This window comes from Argentina silus (assembly GCF_951799395.1).
Source record: "Argentina silus genome assembly, chromosome: 19".
Taxonomy (NCBI): domain Eukaryota; kingdom Metazoa; phylum Chordata; class Actinopteri; order Argentiniformes; family Argentinidae; genus Argentina; species Argentina silus.
The window spans coordinates 13,911,555-13,938,114 of NC_139673.1; the positions used below are offsets into that span (position 1 = coordinate 13,911,555).

The following is a 26,560-nucleotide window of genomic DNA, read 5'->3' on the forward strand; positions in this document are numbered from 1 at the left end:
CTATTGTCTTCCTTGTCTTTTCTTATTACACAGTTGGATTTAATCATGCACATTACCAGTGTGATTCATTGACACCATATGAATAGAAAATACTCCTACATTGACAGCTTAAAGCCACCAGAGGGTACTACCACTACATCATTTTGTGGGTTCATGCATTAAGGGTGAAACATAGAGCACTTACCATTACTCGCCACTAGGTGGTAGTATAGCTATAGCCATTCTGACCCTGCGACAATGAGCCTCACACACACTAACATAACATTGGTATACAGGTCTGAGCCACAGCCAAATAGCTTGTTTATCTCCATGCCTCACAGATTCTACTCCATGCATTACAATGAGCCTGTCCTCCTGTGTCTGCCTCCACCAGCCTCCCCCAGTCTGTTGCCAGTGAAATGAACCTGTGTCAGGATACACATCGACTCTGTATTCATGTTGACTTTCACGTGTCAGACACTTGTATTGTTATGACATCATTGTTTACTGTTGTGAAAGGAAACAAATATGATCAACATAAACAAAATTTTTAGCTAAATGGTGTCAATGTGATCTCACAATAATATATGTAAGAGGCAAATTAATGAACTCACTTTCATTCAACGAACACAATGCAGATCAATTTATCACGGCTACACAAAAGTTCAAAAGTAGAGCATGGTGCTAGCAACGCAAAGGTTGTGGGTTTGATTCCCAAATAACCAAAAACGGTATGGACACACTGTACTGTAAGTCGCATTAGAAGTGTCTGCTATATGGCATTGTATTATGTGGGAAAGGGCTTTGGTCTGGTCCACTTGGTGGAGTGAGGAGATTCTGACCTCTACTGCTGACAAATTGTCAGAAGTCATATTGAGCCACAAATCAGTCCTATGCACCGGGAGGAACTAAACGAAACGAACCCTGATATGGGAATTATTCAAATCATTGTCACGAGCAGAGCAAGTGACACTACAGCAGAAACACAGCCTAGTATGAAAGCCTGTTGTTTGTGTGTGTGTGTGTGTGTGTGTGTGTGTGTGTGTGTGTGTGTGTGTGTGTGTGTGTGTGTGTGTGTGTGTGTTGTGGGCTAATTAATGGAGTCTGGAGGACTGCTACAGAGGGGCTACACCTCTGCTAGGCAATCAGCAATTTGTTTTAAAAATTGCCTTTTAAGCCTCACTGATCTGACAGCGCCAGCTAGCGAGCTAACTTCAGCGCCAAATCGGGATTTGGTAGAAGTTAGCGACTTAACTTCTTTACTTGCCATTAAATTGCTTTGCAAGAGAAATTTGGCAAACTTTCAGAGTCAGTAAAATAAGGATTTTATGACAAACTTTATTTCGACACATCAAAGCACGTCAAAGCCTCCGACTATGTCCATACATTAGGACTCCATGCAATATCACCAAACTGACGCATAAACTATCAACATCATCAGGTGAAAGGCACTGGAGAGCTTACCATGGCCACTTCTCTCTGATACGAGGCCTCCTTTTAATGCACAAATGTTGCAATTTGCATATGAACATGCACAACTTTATTATAGATTCCACGTCCCTAGGTAAGGAAGGACCACTTTTTGGTACATGCCCAAACATACCCCAGACTCCTCCAGTGACAATAGACAGGCTAGCATATTTTGGGCATTTCTGCTCAATTAGGCTTATAGTTAGGAGCGAGTGCACATTGAGATATATTGTCCGCTATTGTAGTGGAATACATTTCCTTTTAGGCCTGTATTAATAAGATATTTTGAAGTGAACTCTGATTGATTTTAGAATCGCTCCTCACTGTCAAATGATCATGCTATTTGTCAATCTCTGAAATTAATCGTTTTGCAAAAGTGCTTTAAGCATTCCTATGTAGATCACATACTTCCTACTATATCCAGGCCTACGCTGTAACAACAGCTGTACAGTAAGCAGGTGTCCTATGATTGAGGTGAATTTGGATATTGTTTGAACAAGATGTTGGCATCACACATAATCCAGGCCAACATCCCATCATCAGATTTTATTTGAACAGTTAATGGTTAACAGACAATTACTGTTATTATGAATATATGGGCCTGAATACACTGTATGTATAAATGTGTACATACAACGAAAATGCACATCGCTAAGCCTATGTTATGGTGATTTTGGTTTCCGACTTTTTAAACAAATAGGGCTACACGAATTGTGTGAAATATTTTCATTATAATTATTATTACTTATTAGGTTATTATGTTCATTTTCCATTTCTTATTATTACCATTAGTTTAGACAAGTTGCATGGACCCGTGATCACGATCACCATGGCACCGGCCGTATTGTGACGTCGTCGTTATTTTAGGACACCTGCTTCTACGTCATCAGGCCTACAATCATTCAGTATAAAAGCCGTCACTGCTTTGTGAAACGTGTTTTATGCTAAACTACAAAACGACTCTCTACGGTTCAAGGGCGTTTTCATATTTGCTTTAACAATGCCGAACAAAAAAGAGGTAACTATTTGGTGAATGTGTTATCGTGTCGATGTGACTGGATCTTATCATGAGTGATCTGATGTGTCTTTTCTTGAAGGCTGAGAGGAAGAGAAGTAGCAAGAAGACCATGATTGAGAAGGCCACCAACACAGGTTAGAGATTCTCTTTAGAATGTTACAACGCTTCTCTGTGGTGGGGAGATTGTATTGTTATTCTGTTCAGGCAGTTTACAATACACACAATTATTAATTCAGATGATCTGTATTTGGATGAAAGAAGTTTATTAGAAATGCTGCATACCAATTTGTTCTGTCTAGCTATATATTTTAACAGAGGTACATTAGATCAAAAAGAGTCACATATTTGGATAAAACGTTATATTTCTCTTTGTATTTGCCAGCAGCTCCCTCACCTCTACCCGGGCCCCGGTCTCCAGACAGGTTCGAGAACCGAGCTGCAGTGATTGAGCTCTTGGAGGAGAAGGCACGTCAGAGTGCCAACACTCCCTCAGACCAAGAAGAAGAGGTCTATCCCATCCTCCTCAACTTCCTGAGGAGTCTGACTGACAAGTATGTTCAATAACTGACTCTGCTCTGTAACTGACTGTACTCAGGGGAGGCTGGTGGAGGTAGAAATCGGAGGACGGGCTCATTGTAATGCATGGAAAGGAATAAGACATGGTATCAAACACATTTGATACCGTTCCTCATTCCATTCCATGCCTTACAATGAGCTTGTCCTCCGAATTCTACCTCCACCGGCCTCCCCTGATTGTGCTGCATGTGTCGGACGTTGCTCTGACGTAACTGTTGAGTGTGTCTGTGAAGTTAGTGGACATTATGTGGGTTGGGGTGCATCGTTTGTGTTTTCACCAGTGTTGGTATTCCGTGCTTTGTAGCTTTGTTATTGGTGTCGCGTGCTGTGTTTAGCTTTGTTCTTTCTGCAGCTTGTCTTGTACCTGTAGCTTATCTACCATGTCTGAAACACACAAAAACAACAGCTGAAAATGTTTCCATGTTTCTTTATCATTCAGGCAATGGAAAGTGATCCGTAAGGGCATGAGAGACCCTGTAAGTTGTGAATTGTGTGACAGTCAATCAATTTATCAATCATTCAATCAATCAATTTATTTATTTGTAGAGCACATTTCATACACAAATGCAATACCCTGCGCTCTGATTATAACATTCTCACCTATCAGTCCTGATTGCAATATAATGATGTTTTGTTCTCCTTGTGGAACCACAGACGACCAGGATGCAGCTGGGCCGACTGTGCCGCAGGGTGGTGAAGGTCATCTGTGAGACGGCCTTCCGGGTCTTCCTGCCGGCCCTGGTGCAAATCTTAGAGAAGAGCGAGGAGGCTTCAGCCCCCGGGTCCGACCTAGAGCACTACTCCGGTACCAACCCCCTGGACCAGGAGGCTGGACCCGCTCTAGTGTCCTCTTCCCCGAGGTAAGCTGTCAACCAGGGTTCATTTACACATCCACTTATGAAGGGGGGCCTAAGATAGATATGTTATTGTTACATTTTTAAGGTGACCCACATTGAATATCAATTCTTTAGGGGTTTTTTTGTTTTTATATGTAAACTGTAATAGGACACATAACATCCTTTGCCAGTGAAGTTCAGTTTTTCTTACTCAGTAGTGCCCCTTGAGGACATTATTGTGAAGCTCAGGAGGTTTAAGACAGAAGTGAAATAGAACTTAGGAAAGGACCATTATCATGACATCCAGAAAAGGAGGCTATTTACAAACGTAAACATATTTAGTGAATTTAAACTGCAATAATTGTTTGGCGTAATGTCTCAGACATCAGACTGTAGTGTTCATGTTTGTGTTTGTGTTTGTAGCTCCAAGGCATCCCTGCAGAGGGCTCCTGTGAGAGACCCCCTCAAGGTGTTTTTTGGGGTGACGGCGGACACCATACTCCAGACTCTGGGTGACGACGGTTCTTCATCACCTGAACTGACCAGAGCTCTGGTGGGAGAAACTCTCAGCCAGCTGAACTCCGCCTTCTCAGTGATTGTGGCCTACACCCCCTCTGGAAGATCCTCCCCAGTCATGACCGAGAGGAAGAACTCCATGCCAGCCACCGAGGAGATGGTCAGAGTGATCTCTGGCACTCTTCAGGCGTTTGGGGTCACTGAACAGGGTACGTCAGCATCGCCACCTCCGGAGAAGGTAAGTATGGAGGTAGGTATGGAGGTAAGTGGAAAGATTCTTGCTCCGATGACAGGTGAGGTAATGTCCGCCATTGTTGAAACAATGGAGAGCTGCAAGGAGACACTGGGAGGGGGACAGGATGCAGCAGATATGCTAAGGGAGGTGGCACTGAAAATACAGATGTTATCGCAAAGTGATGACCGAGATGGCTCATCTCAGGGAGGCTCACATTCCTCAGAAGAGACCACCCCCGGTGATTCTGGAACCTCTGTGGCTATGGTGAGCCAGAATGACCTAGCCATCATCAGGAGTCAGGAGTTCCACACAAAAGCCTCAAGGGCTGTCGGTGGAATTCTCCGGAGAAGCGGATCTTCTCAGAGCGGCTCTGTGCAGTCATCCCGGCCTGCCAGTGCCGCTCCCAGCCTAATCCATGTGCATGGCTCTCATGTCACCTCACCGTCTGCCACTAACGATTTCGATGCCGATTGTGACGCTGAGGCGAACAATATCGTTGACACATTTGTGGCAGATGTGAAGGACATGGCGGCACAGGCACAGGCTGATGGACAACCCAGCAGGAGGCAGAGGGTCTTCTCTGCCGCGTTGAGGCTCTGCAGTAACCTGCAGAGTAAAGTGGCAGAGTTTTTCAACACAGGCTCTGCCACCAGAGGAGCAGATTTGGTGATATCATCACCCCTCGAGGAGGAGGTCAGCTCTGAGGATGTAGAGACTCTCTCTTTAAGCGAGTGTTCCCAGCCGCTGAGGACCGGATGTGACTCCCAAACCCGCCTCGACGACAGCACCACAGAAGTCATCGGGGGGATATTGACTACATTTGAGTCGATGGCGAAAGTGGAATCAGAGTCCTCTATCGGGAGGAGGTCTTCTGAGGAATCCCTCGCAGCTGGTGTTTTTGTGGGGGATGTGCTATCTCAGCTAAAGGTTTTCACATCCTCAAACAGCCCCTCCCCCTCTGAGGAAACGCTTGTTGGCCCCTCGGTTCCAGCTATTGATAGACTCTTTAGTGAGGGGTTTAAAACTAAGGCCACTAAGTCAGTGAGCGAGGTGCTTCTCAGATCTCCCAGAGATGTGTGCGCTCACGTGTTTACCAATAGCTCTGAGGCGTTAATCTGTCTGCCCAGCCAGACCAGTCTGAGCCCCCTGGTTGTGGAACGGGAGGCCTTAGAAATTATTGAGACATTCGCCTCTGATTTTAAGGCGGTTAAACAGTCAGTTTGGCCTCTTAAAAAGATCCATTGTTTACCCGCCGTTATCCACCTCATAAAGAGACTACAGGATAAGCTTAGAGGGTTTTATGCGTGTTATGGGGTCATGGCTCAGGATCAGGTCCCACTTCAGAGAGAAAAGCCTCTGGCGTTGGCGGAAGTTAATGCCTCCTCCGTTTCAAATTTGAATGTAAAGTCTCCTCAGTCTAGCATGAGCCAGCCTATTCTATCAGGGGTGGGGTCAGGGGTCATGAGGGATCAGGGGTCAACAGGAGCGGTGCTCCGTAGGGGGCATAGCGAGCCTCTCAGAGGGTCCTCCAAGGTCAGTCAGGTGTTCCTGGACACCCAGACTAAAGAGGTTGTCCGCAGGCTTGTGGTGTTGGTTAGGTCTGACATGTCAAAAGAGGAGGGCTCCATGTCAAATGAATCCCTGGTGATTTCACAGTTTGTTGAGGGTATTATTGGCGGGCTAGAGGACATCTCCTCCTCCGAGTCGACGTCATTGGAGGGCGTAAATGTCACTCCAAATGAGGTCATTAGAGAGCTGACGTCTGATAGGTTTAACAGGAGGGGAACTCGCGCTGTGAGGAAGGTCCTCATTAAGTCCTCAAGGTGGTTGGACGCTGAGTCCCTCACCGGTGGGGTCGGCTGCTCATGTTCGGATCTTTTACAAGGTTCCTCCACCATGTCCGCTGCCAGTACGGACTCTGCAGCGGTGGATATTTTTGACACCATTGTTGATGGTGTCAAAGGCCTTTTCCAGAGAGGCGGGTCTTCTGTCACTGTTGGGCCCACAGACTCTGTCCTTCTGCAGGGCAGCTTTAGAGGCCCAGAGGCCTCTGAGAGCAGGGTTAGCGTGTCTGAGATAGACATTTGGTCCACAGCACAGAGGTTGTACAAGAGTCTGCAGCATAAATTTAGTGATTTTCTGTCCAAGCGTGCCCAGCCCAAAACCCAAGTAGCTATGTTAGCGCACGCCAAGAAAAGTGTGAGCCAGATCCTGGGTGTAGTTCAGGATGAAATATCCAAGTCAGACCTGTTGAATAGGACAGGGGAGCTCTCTGGGTTATATAGTTTGGTGGGAACTATGCTGGAGAACTTGGAGAAGGTTTACTGTGAAGACGGTGAACCTAGAACCACCTCCTCTATGTCCAAGTCCTCCTCTAAAACGTTGAGATCAGAGAGGACATTGGAAGATATGCCTTTCATACTCCCTGGGACCCCCTCTCCATCTGAGGAGCAAAAAGTCATAAGTTGCCCTATTGTGCGTAGCTCAACGATTGACATGAGCTATGATGATGACGATGACAATGATCAGAATGATTCAGTGCTGGAATCATCATTGGCTGGTGCTAGGGACACCATGGCTGCCATTGTGGACACCATATTTAATCCTGCAGAGTTGCAGCAGGCCTCTTCCCCATCGCCTGACCTCACTGCCCCTCTGGGTAGACTGGAGGAGCTCCTGTCCCAAGGGAAGGTCCAGGCTCTGTCCCATGACCTGGTTGACCGACTGAAGAGCCTGATGTTTGAACAGAGAAACATCTTTCTGCACCAAGTGGGAGCTGGCAGAAGTGTCTCAGACTCTGTGCTGTTAAAGAGAGGTAGAGTTACAAAGGGGCTCTGTCCCTCTGAGCTGATCTACGCTTTTGCTGAGGAGTCAGTGAAGCGTCTGTTGGTTTCTCTCCTCGTCCCACCCATATCCTGGGGCTTGGATCAGAAAGCCTCCTCCTCCGGTGTCTCCTCCAGCCGCAGAAGCTCCATGGTCTCCGAGAGCAGCTCACAGATTTACAATCAGACTGTGGATCTGTTCACGAGGGCCATGGTCCAACAAGTCATGGACACAGTCTCGGTCTCTCTGGAGTCAGAGTCGCCTGAGGAGCCAGGGAGGTCAACACCCCTGGGTGAGATGATTGATGGCTGTCAGCTTGTCTCATGTTCCCCTCACCCCACCCTCTTTGGTACCGGTGGGTGCCAGAGTAGTGTGAAGGTTAGTGGCTCTTTAGCATCAGGGTCATTTAGGATGTGTGTGCTGCCGACCGGGTCCGAGGGTGAGGCTGAGAAGGCCCAGGCTGAGCCCAAAAGATTCCTCAGATTCCTCCCTAAGCTCAGCCAGCTCAAGGCCGGCTTCAAGGTAAACCTGATTTGACTGTACTTTATACATTGCAGTCCGAATTTGTCTTCTCTTTGTAAACGTTACAACTGTTCAATGTTATCGTCGTCTATATACACAATCTCCTCTCATACACTGTATTTTAGGAGTTACGGTATCTTACCAATTCCATTCATTACAGACAGGCCTATCATTGCCATGCTATTTTGTTTTGTAATACTTGTTTCTTTCACAGCGCTCCAAGAAGAGCAACAAGGACAGCCAGGCCCCAGAGGCAGCACAGGAGCCGAAGACTGAACACTGCATCCGTAAGTTCACTGATAGGATGATCCTTCTGCTACAGGGTTGATATGAGTTGAACTGCATGAATCAGCTAATCAACAATATTACTACACGTATCAATCCACTATGAGACAAAATGTAATCCTTGTAAAACATTAATTCTGTGTTAAGTTAATGTTCTCTCCCTCCCTCCCTCTCATATGTCTCTAGCGGCCCTCTTCAGGAGGATGGTGTCAGCTATCAACAAGGGCCTGTGTCACCCCTTCAACAAGACCTCCAGGAAGACCCAGAAGCCCACCTAAATGATTCATTAAATGTGTTTGTGTTGCATTCAATCTATTGTCTTCCTTGTCTTTTCTTATTACACAGTTGGATTTAATCATGCACATTACCAGTGTGATTCATTGACACCATATGAATAGAAAATACTCCTACATTGACAGCTTAAAGCCACCAGAGGGTACTACCACTACATCATTTTGTGGGTTCATGCATTAAGGGTGAAACATAGAGCACTTACCATTACTCGCCACTAGGTGGTAGTATAGCCATAGCCATTCTGACCCTGCGACAATGAGCCTCACACACACTAACATAACACTGGTATACAGGTCTGAGCCACAGCCAAATAGCTTGTTTATCTCCATGCCTCACAGATTCTACTCCATGCATTACAATGAGCCTGTCCTCCTGTGTCTGCCTCCACCAGCCTCCCCCAGTCTGTTGCCAGTGAAATGAACCTGTGTCAGGATACACATCGACTCTGTATTCATGTTGACTTTCACGTGTCAGACACTTGTATTGTTATGACATCATTGTTTACTGTTGTGAAAGGAAACAAATATGATCAACATAAACAAAATGTTTAGCTAAATGGTGTCAATGTGATCTCACAATAATATATGTAAGAGGCAAATTAATGAACTCACTTTCATTCAACGAACACAATGCAGATCAATTTATCACGGCTACACAAAAGTTCAAAAGTAGAGCATGGTGCTAGCAACGCAAAGGTTGTGGGTTTGATTTCCCAAATAACCAAAAACGGTATGCACACACTGTACTGTAAGTCGCATTAGAAGTGTCTGCTATATGGCATTGTATTATGTGGGAAAGGGCTTTGGTCTGGTCCACTTGGTGGAGTGAGGAGATTCTGACCTCTACTGCTGACAAATTGTCAGAAGTCATATTGAGCCACAAATCAGTCCTATGCACCGGGAGGAACTAAACGAAACGAACCCTGATATGGGAATGGGAATTATTCAAATCAATGTCACGAGCAGAGCAAGTGACACTACAGCAGAAACACAGCCTAGTATGAAAGCCTGTTGTTTGTGTGTGTGTGTGTGTGTGTGTGTGTGTGTGTGTGTGTGTGTGTGTGTGTGTGTGTGTGTGTGTTGTGGGCTAATTAATGGAGTCTGGAGAACTGCTACAGAGGGGCTACACCTCTGCTAGGCAATCAGCAATTTGTTTTAAAAATTGCCTTTTAAGCCTCACTGATCTGACAGCGCCTGCTAGCGAGCTAACTTCAGCTCCAAATCGGGATTTGGTAGAAGTTAGCGACTTAACTTCTTTACTTGCCATTAAATTGCTTTGCAAGAGAAATTTGGCAAACTTTCAGAGTCAGTAAAATAAGGATTTTATGACTAACTTTATTTCGACACATCAAAGCACGTCAAAGCCTCCGACTATGTCCATACATTAGGACTCCATGCAATATCACCAAACTGACGCATAAACTATCAACATCATCAGGTGAAAGGCACTGGAGAGCTTACCATGGCCACTTCTCTCTGATACGAGGCCTCCTTTTAATGCACAAATGTTGCAATTTGCATATGAACATGCACAACTTTATTATAGATTCCACGTCCCTAGGTAAGGAAGGACCACTTTTTGGTACATGCCCAAACATACCCCAGACTCCTCCAGTGACCCCCACCTGTGGAACGTAAACGACTTTGATCCGGCAAGGGATTGTCTGAGGATGATACAAATGAATAAAGCTGTTGTCAAAGATTTTCTAATAGCCCACATTTAATTGAGTAATTTTTCACCTTTTTGCCATGCTTTGGGATAATTATGGACTTGCTTACAAACATTATGACATTGTTTTATAATAAGAAATACAGTCCGTTATAACCCACATATATCACAACCTACACACCTTTTGCATCAACCAGTAGGATTATTCTGTGTATGCACACCCCAAATATGGTATATCTGTATGGTAAATCTGGTTTAATTCATTTTAAATGGGTGTAATGTTGCTGGTTAATCTCTCCATCCTGTGACGTTTATCCCGGGAGGTTTTGAGCTAGTTACACAATGCGCCCGGGGTCAGGAGTGTGTGTTCAACTGGAATGATTTCATCCCGTGATCTACTCTCTGAGTAGAAAAGGCCTTAAAATATGCTTTTCCTTCCTAATCATCTCCCATGCAGCTTGTAGCATAGTTTAGTGGTAGAAGTGAGCTTATAAGGATCTTAAACACAAACTGTATGTTTAACAGTACAGCACCAGTCTCATGACATCTGGATATAATTCATAGGGTTTTTTTAAACAAATTACAATGTATGAAAACGCAGTTCTGCACAAGAAGAAGAGAAGAGATTTTATACCTTATTTTCTAGGTCTAGTATTGGTATTGTATTGCACGGTTCACCTTGTTTCATTTACTGCAACAGCAGCACAGGAGTCACGTTCTACCAGAGTGCGTCGAGCTCTTGGTAAGTTTCATTTCCTATTATCAAGTGTAAATAATCAATTATATAAACCTCTTAAAAGTGTGACAATGTTTGCACTGTTAATGGTGGTGACTAATCGGAACAAATTACCATAACATTCCTCTAAAGCCGAGAGACAATGTTGCCTCTGTCATAATTCAGCAATAATACTTGTTTTACTTATGCTCCAATATTTGTAGTAACATTCTGTAATGTTACTTATGAAACGTGTGGCTGTTGTTCCAGACAATGAAACAGAGTGCATCCCGCCACAGTCGTCTGAGTTTCCAGAGGGCTTTTTCACTGTACAGGAGAGAAAGGACGGCGGGCTCGTCATACATTTTATGATAATTTTCTACATGTTTTTGGCTGTTTCAATAGTGTGCGATGATTACTTTCTCCCATCTCTGGAAGTTATCAGTGAACGTAAGTGACTGTCTCTCTCACTCACTCAGCCTGTCTGTCTGTCTCTGTGTGTGTGTTAGCCAGTACATGTTAGGGGTGGGCGATATGGCCTAAATGAACCACATTTTAGGAGCCCTGCAAAGTTTATAGATGACAAAGATTGCTTTTAACCTGATAAAACCTGAAAACCTTTTTGACCTTCTCACCCAATAAAGTGCATGATAAACTGCAGGATAGAAGTGCAGAAATGCAGGATAACCAATTTGCTACATAGGACCTACAGCCTTTTTTCAAGTCAGCCAGGAACAACATTAAAACAACTGAAACAGTGGAAAAAAACGCAAGATAGATAAATAATAAGATCTGAATTAAACAACAAAATGAAATGCGTAGTTCCACTTTCGGGAAGCTTACTCCCACATGTTTCAATAACAAAAAACGTATCACCCAGTCATGTGCATACTAGTTCAGTCTCACAGGTTATGGGCCAGAAAAAAACTAGCCTATCAACAGTCTCTGGTTTCAGTGTTGACCTGTGGCATGTGACAATGTTGCCACCAGTGCTAAACTATGCCACTAGTTATCTCTCTCCATCGTTAATTTTTTTGTCATAGGGACAACCAGCGGAGAATGATGCTCTTAGTGATGTTTGAGTATGGATGGGTTTTGGGCTGCTTAGCTTTCGAACGTGCTCCGCCACTGGGGTTGACAGCTGCCCGCATTCTGGTGATTTCATCTTATTCGCGGATTATATTTATTTTGAGGTGATGGAAGAGGTTGATCGTCTTACCTCCTTTCGTAGTCAAAGTCCGCCGACATAGGTGGCAGACCATAGTGTCTTGGTTGAGGTCGGATATTTACAATCCAAACCAGTTCCAAAAACAGACAACCCTTTTTTCTGAACTAATTCTTCGTCATCATCAGCAGGCACAATAGCACAAGGATCTTTCACGTTTTCACTCATTTTAAATGCTTCTCGTTTGCACGGTTAGTTCATGCAATTTAGTTTTCTGATAGCCAAGCTAGCAACACTTGGCAGACGCACATGGCTGTTGTGGTGCGAGGGAGCGCAGGATAGAGACGCGCATATAGCTCGACAACAGAATTTATCGTAACAAAGTATAAAACAATATAATTTCAAAGTTGTAATATATAGTTTTGGGGATTAAAACAATTATAGACGTACCATTCTGCTGATTCTGCTAATATATTGGGGGGGGGGGTAAGAAAATGTGCTATATCATGATATCCGTGATATGCCTAAATCCATATCATGGCACAACGTAATACCCGTATTCACTTTAATACCGGTATATCGCCCATCCCTTTCCTCAGCTGTACGTGTGGTAATCAGAGCTGTGTGTTGTCTCTTCCCCAGGTCTGGGGTTGTCTCAGGATGTAGCTGGCGCTACCTTTATGGCTGCTGGCAGTTCAGCACCTGAGCTGGTCACAGCATTTCTGGGTAAGGATCAGGCTATACAACTCTCAATCACGGATATGATATTCATGTAATGTTACACTGTACTGATACAATAGTACTGTACTGCACCTAACTACAATAATCACCAGCGTCGTCAACATCAGGCGTTGTCGTCATCTTTATCTCTGTTAATGGAGTACTGTATGCGGTGTGCCCCAGGGGTGTTTGTGACAAAGGGAGACATCGGGGTGAGCACCATCGTAGGATCAGCTGTCTATAACCTCTTGGGGATCTGTGCTTTCTGCGGACTTCTGACCTCTGTGGTATACACACACACACACACACACACACACACACACACACACACACAGCATTCTGGGGAGGATTAGCTAACTAGATACAGCTCACCTCAATCATATAATAACCACCCATAACATAACATGTAGGTCAAGGCAGGAAGTTCACTGTGGACATTATGCCTCAGTGTGTGAACTGTAAAAATAACAGTGTTGTGTTTGTTTCCTGTTTAAGGTGGGACATCTCACCTGTTGGCCTTTGTTCAGGGACTGCCTGGCATACGCCATCAGTGTCTCTGCTGTTATTGCTATCATCTCTGATAACAAAGTGTACTGGTGAGTGGAGTGTGTATGTGTGTGTGTGTATTTGTATTTTACTCCACTTCCTTAATCTCTTACCATGCAGTAACACTATATGACTCATCTCAACAGACATCCTCAGTACAGTACAGAGGCCTCCCCTCTGGTAGCTGGTTATGGAATTTTACTCAATCAATTAAACTTTATTTGTTCAGCACATTCCGTTCATGAATGCAATACAACGCACTTCAAATAGGAAAAAAACCTAAGGTGTGAATGCCTGTTATGTAGAAATAATAATATTTCTGAAAAGCTCAGGTTTCATAGCACAAATACAAATACATTTCCCCAGGAAGCATCGCCACACCCTGACCAAGAGCAAAGGCATCACTGTTGGCTTGAAATGAAACTGATGTTGTGTTGTTGTCATGTATGACTAATGTTGTCTTGTGCCTCAGGTATGACGCTGCGTGTCTTTTACTGGTGTATGGGGTGTACATCGTGGTCCTGTGTTTTGACCTGCGCATCAGCACGTACTTCCTGAGGAAGTTTAGCCCCTGCTGCGCCTGTTTCGGCAAGGACTCAGAGGAGAGCGGCGAGACGCAGCCAATGATGGGCTGGAACGCTGGCACCAGCCTACGAGTGCACAGGCGCTCCAGGACAGACAGTGGAATCTTCCAGGATGACTCAGGCTACTCACACCTCTCCCTCAGCCTGCACGGACTCAATGAGATCCCTGAAGGTAGCACTCTATCAAACACTTGACATTTATGACCTGGTGCAATGTGTCATACTTACGAGAAATACCCAGAGGAGCTTACAGTTACGGGATCACTATCAATGTTTTTTTTGCACATAAAGAAAGAGCACACACTGTACTACTGGCCTAATGTAACGTGATTGAACGTGGGAGTCACAGTGTGTTAGTGGTGGGGACAGGCCACATTCCCTTTGTGTCTGTGTGGTCCAGAGTGACACATGACCGTGACTTACACTCTGTGTGTGTGTGTGTGTGTGTGTGTGTGTGTGTGTGTGTGTGTGTGTGCACGTGCACGTGCGCATGTGTTTGTGTGCCTGCCTTTGGGCATGTGTGTGTGTGCGCATGCACGTTCTAGGTCACAAGAGTGTGTTTGCAGTGCCAGAACACGACCTGAAGCGGATCCTTTGGGTTCTGTCCCTGCCCACCATCGTTGTGCTGTACCTGACCGTTCCAGACTGCAGGAGAAGGTTCTGGAAGAAATGGTACATGGTGACGTTCTTCATGTCTGCAGTCTGGATCTCTGCCTTCACATACATACTGGTGTGGATGGTAACCATCGTCGGTAAATCAGTTCTCAATTGTATTAAGCATCTGTGTACGTCTACTGTATGTAACACACATTGCAAAAACACAGGCTAAACCCTAACATCTCTGTCACTCTTCTCCAGCTGTCTTCGTAACTTCCGACATCAATACAATCCATGCTTGACACATGCAATGGCCATCCGGAGCAATTCAAATGAATGCATTAGAATTTTCCTGACAAGTAGAATTGCATTCTGTCATGTATGTACAGTTTGTCTGAACTCTCCTTTAGTGTAAACCAGTCAGTTATGGAAGTCCAGTCTTGGATTAGGAGAGGTTTTTTTTTTTTTTTTTTAATTTGTGAGAAAATGTGTGATATGCAGAGTCGAATCACATGTCGGTCTGCTGGCTAATTCCTGAGATGCCATCGTTGAGTCCTGGGGGAGCTTAGTGTAGCAGTTGGCTGCGTTGCCCGCACGGTCAGGCGTTAGCCCAGCCAGCAACAGCAGGATTAAAGGGCTGTCTCAACCCCTCGGCCTCACAGGGAGAGTCATGTGAGCTACGAGTCCCTAGGCACAGTTCCAGGATCAGTTAACATTCCCTCCCATCTAAATTTATACCATCCGGGGAGGAAAAGATAAAACTGGCTGTAGATCAGGCTGTAGGGGCAGCTTGGTCAGGTGATGGTGGTCGATGTAGTGGAGTATAATGGGATTATTATCCTGCAGCCGCCAGAGGGCTCACGTGGGAAAGCAGGCAGAGTGGTGCCTTCTTACAGAGGAGGCATGGGACAGAGAGTAGGTCCTATTGAACCCCCCCAGGCCTCTGGGAGAGAGTGGTCAATGGGGATGCCTGTGTGTGCGTGCGTGTGTGCGTGTTTCCCTCCAGCCCAGTGCAGTAGCATCTGACCTCCGCAATGTGAGCAGTGCCATTAAAAGCAGTCAATGAAAGCAGTGGTTGTCGATTCTTATCTGACACTGTGTGTATCTTTCCCTGTGTCGTGTGTGTGTTCTATCTGATCTGATTCTTGTGTGTGTTTGTTACATCTGACCCTGTGTTGTATGTGCCTGTGCAGGAGAGACCCTGAACATCCCAGACACAGTGATGGGTCTGACTCTGTTGGCTGCTGGGACCAGTATACCTGACACCATAGCCAGTGTGATGGTGGCCAGAGAAGGTACCAACTAACTACAGTATAATACAGTACAGAGCCATGTTCACTTGCGATTGGCCCATCAGATGTACACAGCAGTGGAGGTTGGTGGAGGTAGAAATCGGAGGATAGACTCATTGTAATGCATAGAATGGAATGAGGAATGGTTCCTCATTCCATTCCATGCATAATAATGAGCCCGGTCCTCTGATTTCTACCTCCACCAGCCTCCACTGTTACACAGGTATCTCGTGGTTAGGAGGAGTGGATATCGATGAGGTATTGGGCAAACAAAACCACTGTTCAAAATATGAATTCTCCCCCACTAAGTCTATTATTGTGTCTTTTCTGTGTCTCTCAGGGAAAGCGGATATGGCCATGTCCAACATTGTGGGCTCTAACGTGTTTGACATGCTGTGTCTGGGCCTGCCCTGGTTCATCAAGACTGTGTTTGTAGACACTCAGAACCCTGTGGAGGTTAACAGCACCGGGCTTTTCTGGATCTCCACCACACTCCTCCTCTCCATCCTCTTCCTGTTTGTAGCCGTTCAGTTGAACGGCTGGAAGCTGGACTGGAAGCTTGGGGTCGTCTCTCTGTTCTGCTACATCGTCTTCGCCACTCTGGCTATCCTGTATGAACTGGGCATCATCGGGAACAACCCCATCAGAATGTGCGGTGACTGAGCAGCAGAGATGGGGGTCCAGAAGACCAGAGCTGATCCAGACAGCCCACCTCTTCAGAACAAGACTGTGTTGTCTTTATTTATGTGTTCATGTCTTTTTAACACTCTGGATGTATTGTATGCAGACAGACCCAACCTCAATGTATTGACACCCCACATGTGTAAAACAAGACCCAAACAAAGACCAAACATCTGAGAAAGTCACCAAAATTAGGCATCTTTCTCCCTAAGCCATTACATTAAGTATTCAGATCCAGATTTAGAAAAGCTTTATTGTCCCACACTTGGGAAATTGGTCTTGCAACTGTATAAAAAAAACTTTATACATAAAAATGACTGAACATGGACATACCATAAAATAAGCTATGTGCCTTAGCGCGAGAATGTTGTTGGTATTCAGTGATATTTTCATTAGGGTTGAGAATACCCTGGTCTTATAGAAGACCATTAGCCAGGATATAGACCAGGACATTGACACGTCCTGACCGCGTTCATGTGGTCCTGAGACCGAGACAAGTAAAAGGCTGCTGTTGATCTTCTACCCTTCTCTGAAGTATGCACTCTTTCACACCCTCAAGGTGGCGACATAATTGACGTAATTATGAGAAATATTATGAAAATTCCTATTCTCTCAAGCCCCCGTCAGTCCAATGCTTTAAAATCCACAAGGGGTGAACAAGTGCAGACATTGAGAAGAGTAGGGAATAAACATTCCATATCTGCTGAGTGTGAATGCCCTTCTGCTGCTGCTGCTCCAACTCAGGAAATAAAGGTGCCATTTTAAATGACAGAACTCACATGACCTTATCTTGTCCTTTCTCAAGCAGGGTAGAGGGGGGGGGTTGTGGTATTGTTGTCCAGGCTGTACTGATAAGTGTTTACAAGCTGCCCTTACACAAGAGGAAGAGAGAAGACAGTGTCAAATAGAAGCAACCCAAAAGTTTCCACTGGCCTTTATGGCTTAACAGGGGGGTACATGACTCAGGCTCTGGAACAGTGTGTTCATCCTGCTATTGGACAGCACTTGTTATTGCTCAGTACTCACATTGCTACTTGTGAAGAACTCGATTAGATAAATTAGTTGTTGGCAGACTGGAAGTTAAAGCTTTCTTTTTTTTTTAAATAAAGCTCTCCAGTAGGGTTGGGAATAACTTTGAGAACTTTCAGTTTGCAAACTGTCTATAAGTGCAATCCTACATATTACAGATTCATTCAGCTCACTGTTGATCACAAACACCATTGCATTGGAGCCTAGTTAAGCATTGGCTTGCCATTTTGACAAGCCCAAGGAGGGCACAATAAACAGCATTATCCAACTCATCTAGTGTTACCTGGTATCAACCTTTGTATTCAACACACACACCCACCCAGGTGTCAACCTTTGTATTCAACACACACACCCACCCAACACACACACCCATAAACAGTCCGAAAGCCTTTGATCCGTCAGTAAAAGATACAACCACCAAGTTTAAAAATTAAAAAGTTTATTCCTTTAAAATAAACCGATGACCCACAAATTAAAAAGGGTTTACAAAACGAACAAAACAAGACCAAAAAAAAAAAAAAAAAGTGTCACGGTATATATAAACAAACCTTGCACACATCCAAAAGGGTGGAAACAGTGGAGCGACGTGGAAAAATGTGTTTTTAAAACAAAACAAAAAAGGGCGTTGGCAAGAGGGTTGAGGGTGGGGCGTGAGACAACGTGGCTACGGGGAGAGGCGAGGGATTAAGCGTTGCGGTCTAGACGGACGTCCACCTCCCTGCCGTTGATCTTGGTTCCGTTCATCATTCTGCAGGCCTGCTCGGCGCTCTCCGGGGAGTCGAACCTCACAGTACCACAGCCTTTAGACTTGCCTCCCTCCATCTTGATCTCCGCAAACATCACCTGGCCTGCAGGACAGAGGGAGAGAGAATTACTATAGTAACACCAATACACTAATTCTTAACTCAACTAATTACATCAAGGGGATATTTTTGGCATAGTATGTGTGATCACACAGGATTGAGTTCATAATGACAAGAGACGTACCACAGTGACCGAACTTCTCCTTCAGCTTCTGCCAGGTCAGATCGTACGACAGCTGAAACAACACGGAAGTTAGTATGTGAACGGTGTTGACAAACTACAAAAGAACATTGATCGAGACTTTTTTGGAGTGCGTCCCAATAATGATTTTGTGACACTGTTGTAGACCGGCTTGCGGTAATCTCTCCACCAGACTTAATGCAATATTCGGAAGCACACAGTCTGGGGCTCCGCCAGATCAGGCTCACGGCATCATAAATACAGAATGAATATCGTATGTAACTCTCATTAGCTACACTAGCGCACAGGGTACATCTTAACAAAGCCAATTGATATTCTGTTAGCTCCTTACATTCCGCACAAAGATCTGGCATCCTCCTTTGGAGCCCCGGTCGGTCATCCCTCCGCCCATGTGTCCTGCTCCGCCCCCGCCGTAACCCCCGAATCCACGGCTCATGTCCATACCCCCGCCCATACGGTCAAAGCTGGAGCCCATACGGTCCATGGCCAGACTGCTCATTCCTCCACCTAAACACATCATTTAGCATCTCAAAAGGCAATCCCCACTGCAGTGTCAACAGCCCTGCGGAGTTCAGACACTGTAGGAACAATACTGTTAGGTAATGAGTGACAGTGCAGTGAGATGAGTGTCAACTGACAGTTACCCCATTCCAAGCCCACTTCATGTATATTGTAAAGGAGTGGACAGGTGTGTGTGTGTGTGGGGGGGGGGGGGGGGGGGAGAGCAAGATAGGGAGCGAGCGAACCTAATCCAGAGCCCAGTGGCCCCATGCCAGAACTGCTCATGCCTCCTCCAAAACCTCCTCCTGAGGGAGAGAACACATGCAAATCACCGACACGACACGTCAGCCAAATACAACCCACACAAGAGCCCGTGGCACAACACAACACACACAAGTACTAGACAGTTCACATCTCCAAACAGATGTTTAGCTCTGAGCCAAACCACACTGGAACCAGAACATGCCTACTCTGCTGTGACTGGTGGCCATGCTGCTGGTGGATGGATGATATGGATGTGCACTGTGGTGACGGACAACAAGTGAGAGGAGCGTTCCTGTAGGCATGAAGTACTCACCCATTCCTCCAAACGAGTCCCCAAACCCTCGGCTCATGGACATGTCACTGCGGCCAAAGTCACGGTCCATCCCTCCGCCCATCCCTGAGCGGTACATGTCTAGAGAGAGAGAGAGCACAGGTTCAGAGTTCAGCTCTACCTCCTTCTGAGAGTGGATGGACACACAGGACGCATGCCAAGTCCTAAATGTCTCCTTTCCTTCATCTACACGGATTTGAACACTGAATAGGAAGAAGAGATGAGGTGGACTTTTATTTAGTAAAAAAAATAACTTCTTTCACTTTCAGATTAATTTCAGATCAGTGCAGATTTAGAGGTGAGGTAAAAACAGATGGGGGGGGGGGGGAGATAATGGTGTGGTCTCTTACCACCCATCCTGCCCATGGGTGCCATGTCTCTGCCTCCGAACCCGCCCATGTTGCCCATGCTATCCATGCTTCCGAACCCTCCACCACTGCTACCACCACCACCTCCTCCTCCACCCATCCCTAAAACAAGAAAAAAGAAATCACAGTTAAATACCGTTTACCAGTCCTTCATCACCCTGATCTCTGAATAAGTGTTTGAGTTTTGGTGGGGTAATGTGTGATACATCTTCCATTGCAGAATAAGCTAGATAGGGTCTCACACGTGCTCTCCAGCTGTCTGAAAGCAAGTGTGCAGACAGACAAAAGACATTACCTCCTCCTCCAAGTCTGCTCATTCCTCCATACCCTGGCCCACCATCCATACCTACAAGACAATAAAACCACACTTCACTTTCAATAAACTGGAGCACAAAAGTGTTTTACTACTATTCAGACTAGAGTTGCAGCGTCCTATAAATCTAGGCGGATTTATTTGATTTACTTTTATCATCTCCCTCACTAAAATCAAACCCTTTCACAAGCAACCAAGGCTGCAGGGTCAACCAAACATGACAAACCTACATCATGCTACACAAGAGAAGATGTCAGTAACCAGCAGGGTGGATGTGTGTCAGTAAGACAACTGTCAGTCTTTGTGTGTGTGGCCCGGAGAGTTGACGGTTTTGGCCAGCTCTTAATGACCGATCGACTATCTTATCTCTGTGACCTGGATGAGCCAGGTCAGTCTGACCAAGGGCTATGTGACAGGACGGTTTAAAGAGTAACAGACTATGTTTGCTGAGGGATTACTCTAATCCAGTGTGAGAACAGCTTCTTTCCCAAATGAAATTCAAATCCTTGTTTTTACTCAGTTGGCCCAGGTCACGTACAATATGACATGAAATTTGTCAGAGTGCACATCGGCCCAGACTACTAGATTAACGCAACAGAGTGCTTCTTTAATCCAAGTGACGTTTGACTGTAACCATGGGAACGTTTCTGTCCTTGGTTGACCTCTTATCAAGTGGAGTGGACTGTACTGAGAGAAGAAGCCCCAGGCAGGCTCAGGTCTGTGTGTAGGGCTCACTGACCTCCAGGGCCCATGGAGCTCATGCCTCCTCCTCCTCCTCCTCCTCCTCCACTCAGACGGTTGGCGTTGATGGGCTGACCTCCCGGCCCCAGGCCCATCCCGATGCCTCCCAGACCTCCTGCAGACACACGAGAGAGAAGGGACGGAGCAGTTAACATTTGCACACCTAAACATATTTTCACGTATTTGTTCACAGGAGTGTAGGGACAGTGACAACTAAGCAGATGAATGAATGGGGCTCAGATGTTGGCAAGAGATTCTCAGGGAGAAAAGAGTTTGCACTCACTTGGCAACTGAGCTGATTTCTCAACTGGACAGAAATCGTCTGGTGGTATAGACTTGTCATCCTGTAGCAAACCACAAACATTCATCATGGATAATAGCTCTTCACAATGTCTTGCGTTTCAAAATCCACCCACAGAAAGAATATTCGGAAGCATTTATTATAAAATAACCTCACTCACCATTTTCACATGCATTTGTCTGTCGAACAACATCTGCCCGTTGAACATGGCTAGGGGGTTCAAAGTCAAGGAACATTTGAGGCATGCATGTAGAAAACAGACATTATTGTGCACATTGTGGCTCTGTCCCCCCAAAAATGCCACTATTGGAAATGACTTAATATCTGATCAAACCAAAAATTAGTTTCTTATTCATTTCATACACATTGGTTGGACTAAGAGTAGGCACAACTGTTTTGTTTCATTAGCATTTGTGAAGGATACAGATGGCCTGTACAGCTTCAAAAGCCTGTTCAAAAGTTACAGTTCCCATCCCTCTGCTCTTGCCATCCTTGTCCTCCTTCACGTCAGCCCGCTTCACCATCCCCGCCATGCCAAACACCTCCTTCAGCTTCTTCCAGCCCACTTTGAAGTCCAGCTGAGAGACAAAGCAACATGAGGAAAAATGCAGAACTTTCCAGACTATCGCATGCACAATCTCAAACTCAGAGCGAATGATACAGACAAAAAGATAGAAACTGAGATGCACTGAGAAAGTGTTTCTCACGTTGGCCACAAACACAGTTGTCCCAAGCCGTCCGGCATGTAGGTTGTTGATGACCTCCATGGGGATGTTCGGGTTGTTGGTGATGGAGGGGGGCAGGTTCATCCCACCTGGACCACCGTCCTGCCCTCTACCGCCTCCGGGGTACATCCCCCCTGTACGCTGCAGTACGCGCCTTGCATGCTCCCCGTCAGGGTCCTACACAGCACCCACACACAGGGTTAAAGGGATAGTTCACTCTGAAAATCTCATTTCTGTGAATCAAACCGACATTCACTCAAGTCAATACGCCAAGACACTTCTTATGTCCTTATCTCGTGTGTTTTTTTGCAACTAACAATTTAGAATGTAATGGAAGCGGATGGGCCAGTCTGAGCTGTTTTCAGCAGTCCTTACCTCCTTGATGTTGAGTGGCCTTCCATTCAGGTCGTGCTTGTTCATGACCTCAATGGCCTTTTTCACGAACTCCTCATCTTTGAACTCCACCACACTGGAGGACGGACACGGAAGAGAGGGCAGTCATTAGTTGAAGAAACCATGCATGCCGAAATAAGAAGCAACTCATGATTTTAGTGGGAGGACAAAGTACAGCTTCTTACCCACAACCCTAAACAGGCAGCACCAGAGGGACCCAGAAAGAACACACATCCACAACCATGGAAGGGATAAACAAAGAATATCATTAGAATCTGACAACACTGAACGCATGAGCATTATTCCACATCTGTCACCATGCTGATTGTGGATTCTGTACTGCATAAAGATGTCTGAAGATGGCAGGCTTTCATTTATGAGTGTGTTCTATCTATGGTAAAATGATGAGTGCAGCAGGTCAATGAGATTAGCTTTGCTCTGTTATGTGAGACCATTCCAGGGCAGAGTTGATGTGCCTGTTCTAGAGTAGAAACATTACCATCATCAATGGGAGGTCCGATATCTTTGGTTTGTTTGGGGGTTAACATTATCAGATTTGACACACAGTAAATTTCAGGGGGGGGGGGGGGGATACAGGTTGTATGAAATGCTTTTAAAGATGGTCACAAAACGTTGTTTGTTTGGGGTTTTTCATGACATTACACAAATGCATTGTGGTGTGTGGGTTTTTTTATGAACAGCTGGAGAAAAAAAAACAGCCATTACAAAGAGTCATTTTTAAGGGGGTTTAAAGGGGGAAGGGGGAAACATCTACAATATTTTAGAAAGAATTTGTTTTGTTCCTTTGAAGAGTGAATTGTGCCGTTATTATAAGGTAACTAAAAGTCAAGATCAATCAGTGACACAAAACACACAATCCATGTTTCCCTTTGAAAAAATGGTCAAACTGCCAAACTTTGACACCAATTGAAAACTACAACAATGTAAACAAAGGTGTTCTTTCAGATGAATTCATCAAGTTAGTTTTCCAGAATCAACAAGGCATCCCACTTTCGTAAACATATCAATCTACAAGCCAACTATAACAGGCTCTAACCACAACCCCTTCTCCAGTTCAGGAACACATCATCACATAAGACCCAGAGGTTCGTTACCTTAAAGAGCACTTGATAATAAAGACACTGCGGAGGGAATTTAAAACCTCGTGCAGCAGATAGTCCACATCACTTACCCTTGACTTTCCTTCTGCATCCTTAAAGAGCTCCACGTATGTAACCTCACCAACTACATGAGACATACAAAGGAAAAATACCAAGAGAACAAAAGGCATTTAAATCACCAGTCATCACTTTGCCGTTGGCCTTGGTTTACGCCGCTACAGATGGAGAAGTCCCATTAATGATCAACAGTCAGCCCAGACCAACATTCCACCAGACAACACCATGCCTTTTCTGGGCAGTGACTGAGACACCCATAGGCCAAGGCCAGAGAGAAACACAGCTACATTCAACCTGGGAAATTCAAAAGACTTCAATAGATTTCAACAGTTGATCAACAAGATTCCAGTCATGGCAATTAACTGGTTTTCCTCTCACCTTTCAAGAAACTCAATATTTCAATAGGCAGTGCACAGCAAGACAATGTTTTCATTCATACAATTATGTGTCCCCTTACAACAGATTCAACTGAATCAGATTCAACAGTAGTCAAAACTACTACTAGTCTGAGGTTACATTTTGGAGCTGTCTATCATAAAACCCAATAGCAAAATAACAATCTCACATACACAAGACATTTCAGTCCAAGCTAAATTGGTGTCCACCCATGAGAAAAATGGAAATAAAACCAATAGGCCTATTATCTCACTGTTCTACTAGCTCACTAACATCTGCAGTGTGCCTTCCAAAGGAGATTGAGAAGATCTAGCCTATAGCTAAGTGGCTGATTCATCTGGTGACAGAAGGGAGAGAGGACAAGTGCTTCTGATCAACTGGAGAGAAAGGGAGAATTGTCTGAACCTCTGGAGAAATTACCTTTCTCACGCATTAGATCTTTAATAGCCTGCCACTTCATATCATAGGGGATATTGCTAATGAACACCCGGTTCTTGTGACCGGCTTTCTTGTCTCCTCCTGCGCCGCCCTGTTTGTCTTTGTACGGATGGAAGCGGTTTCCTCTTCGGTTCCCAGAGGGCTTCTCTTTAAGATCAGACTTCTCTTTAAGATCAGACTTCTCTTTAAGATCAGACTTTTCTTTGGGGACTTCAGTGGCTGGAGCCTCTGCCTCCGCCTCGGCCTCATCTGGTTCTCTGAAAGAGAGAAGACAATTGAGAGTCAATCAATGGAAGCTGTAATTAATCCTTATCTTGGGGTCCTAAGATAAGGAATTAAGCAAGTTATAAAGGAGGGCATCATTCACCAAACTGACTTTTAACACTTTGCAAGCCATCAACTTGGCTTGCAGGATTGCAAAGTGAAGATGGCTATTGTTGAACACTTCACTCACTACACCATCACTGAGCCTATGATCTACTATACTGTTCACATGGCCTATCAAATTAACAGCCATCGGAGCAGCTTGATTGGGGCAAAATCTTTGGCATTGCTGTGATGCATAAAAACATCGCAATTTAAACGAAGATTATAACTAGCACAATCTGGTTCCAAAATAAGAAGGGACACTGTTATGATGACAATTTGATTGTAGGTATTCTGAACATAATGTACAACCTGAATGAATGGGGCCCTATGGCCATAGACAAAACAAAATATGGCTGCTAGCTACTGCTAATTTAGCCTACCACGCTAGCTATGCTGCATATCTTCGCAATGGCTAGTATAGGTTTTTACAAGCTTGATAGACAATTTTGTTCAAACACAAACAAATAAAGAAGATAAATGCTTTACACAAGTATATAGTCTAAGATAAAAGAATAATTCTTAGCTAAATTAGCTAGCTAGTTAGGTAGCACTAGTCTCCATCTTTAACCGGTGACTGCAAGCAGCACAGAGATTGAGCCAGAATAAAACATGTCAGTTACGTTTTCACGCCATTTGTGCTCTCCTCGGACGGCTCTTCGAGTTCAGCTTTGACGGATGCAGCAGTTTCAGTCGTTTCCTCTGTCTTTTCTTCGGTTTCTTGAGTAATTTCATCACTATCAGCCATAATGGTGGGTTCGTAGTAGCTAGGTAGCTCGTAGCAAGTGGTACTGCCGCGTTCACCCTGCGCAGTTTAAAATCTGTCGGGATCTCAAAACCTCCAGCAACGCGAGACTGGACGAGAAAGAATTCCCCTGTGTAACCACTGATCCCATTTTTTTTTAGATACTGCAGTAGGTCAAAAACATGTTTTGTGTCATGTCATATTTAGCAATTTTTGCTCAGAAATTTATTCTCCCGGTATGAAGCAATTACTTCTCTTCTCTTCTCTTTATTTCTCTTCTCTTTCTGTCTGACTCTGAGCCCGGCAGGGGACCCTGTCTTGGCTAATACCGAACCCAATTGTGTGCTATTATCTATATATTATAGTCAATAAAGAGATCTCTATTCAATGATAAACTGATAGAACATTTCACCCTCATATAACTTTGATGATCATGAGCATTGGGTTCATGAGGGTATTTCATCAAACATCTTGCAAGGTCCAAAGTGTCATGTTCAACAGCAAGGGAGCTCAACTCTTCTTCACCTTGTGATGTGTAGGCCATTGGTACTGAGGTGGAGCCAGGAGTCTCTGGCAAGGAGAATTTATGACCTGGTCCCTTTGTTAACACTGACCTGACCTCCTAGCCAGCAAAATAGTCTGAATTTCCCACACCCTAATGCTTTATGATGTACCCTTGCCTTTATGCCACATATGTAATAACGGTCTATGGCATGCACTTATGAGGGCACACTGAAGACTAATCTAATGTGAGATTGTTGGAATATGATTGGTCATAGAGAAAGTTGAGGAATCTTGCTGCACTTTGGAGATGAAACAGTAATAATGATGTCTCAGCATGGTCCTAATTGAAGTAGCTCTAGGGCTGGGTCTCTAATATGCACCTGAGTCAATAGCTATTACTGCAGGCCTCTCTGTAATGGCTCACTGGGAAACAGGCCAGC

The 26,560-nt window shown here is 44.9% G+C and overlaps 2 protein-coding genes across 3 annotated transcripts; one reads left to right on the plus strand and one right to left on the minus strand.

Moving 5' to 3' along the window:
- Positions 1-10,807: 10,807 nt before the first annotated feature.
- On the plus strand, positions 10,808-16,504 carry slc24a5 (solute carrier family 24 member 5; the record flags this gene model as incomplete). The annotated part of the gene is made up of 9 exons (XM_083691023.1): positions 10,808-10,964; positions 11,208-11,387; positions 12,745-12,828; positions 13,006-13,109; positions 13,318-13,418; positions 13,841-14,124; positions 14,498-14,704; positions 15,743-15,844; positions 16,182-16,504. The coding sequence occupies 9 exons, from the start codon at positions 10,808-10,810 to the stop codon at positions 16,502-16,504; spliced, it is 1,542 nt and encodes a 513-aa protein (XP_083547149.1).
- Positions 16,505-17,972: 1,468 nt separating this feature from the next.
- On the minus strand, positions 17,973-25,664 carry myef2 (myelin expression factor 2). 2 transcript variants are annotated; one of them, XM_083691191.1, is made up of 17 exons: positions 25,495-25,664; positions 24,488-24,762; positions 23,686-23,738; positions 22,679-22,686; positions 22,476-22,569; positions 22,083-22,277; positions 21,800-21,953; positions 21,536-21,585; positions 21,358-21,418; positions 21,073-21,189; positions 20,316-20,366; positions 20,003-20,122; positions 19,635-19,733; positions 19,303-19,362; positions 18,888-19,063; positions 18,539-18,590; positions 17,973-18,399 (listed from the first exon to the last, which is right to left on the minus strand). In XM_083691191.1, the coding sequence occupies exons 1-17, from the start codon at positions 25,617-25,619 to the stop codon at positions 18,236-18,238; spliced, it is 1,854 nt and encodes a 617-aa protein (XP_083547317.1). In that variant the 5' UTR covers positions 25,620-25,664; the 3' UTR covers positions 17,973-18,235. The 2 variants fall into 2 exon arrangements, with proteins under 2 accessions (XP_083547317.1, XP_083547316.1); XM_083691190.1 differs by lacking the exons at positions 22,679-22,686; positions 25,495-25,664 and having other exon boundaries at positions 23,686-24,630.
- Positions 25,665-26,560: the final 896 nt, after the last annotated feature.

Excerpts from the sequence above, each read along its gene's own strand:
- myef2 (XM_083691191.1), bottom strand. The coding sequence starts at position 25,619 with ATGGCTGATAGTGATGAAATTACTCAAGAAACCGAAGAAAAGACAGAG. Across the intron at positions 20,123-20,315 it reads GAGCAGACTTGGAGGAGGAG|GGATGGGTGGAGGAGGAGGT; the intron begins GTAATGTCTTTT and ends TTCTTGTTTTAG. Across the intron at positions 19,734-20,002 it reads ACCCATGGGCAGGATGGGTG|ACATGTACCGCTCAGGGATG; the intron begins GTAAGAGACCAC and ends CTCTCTCTCTAG.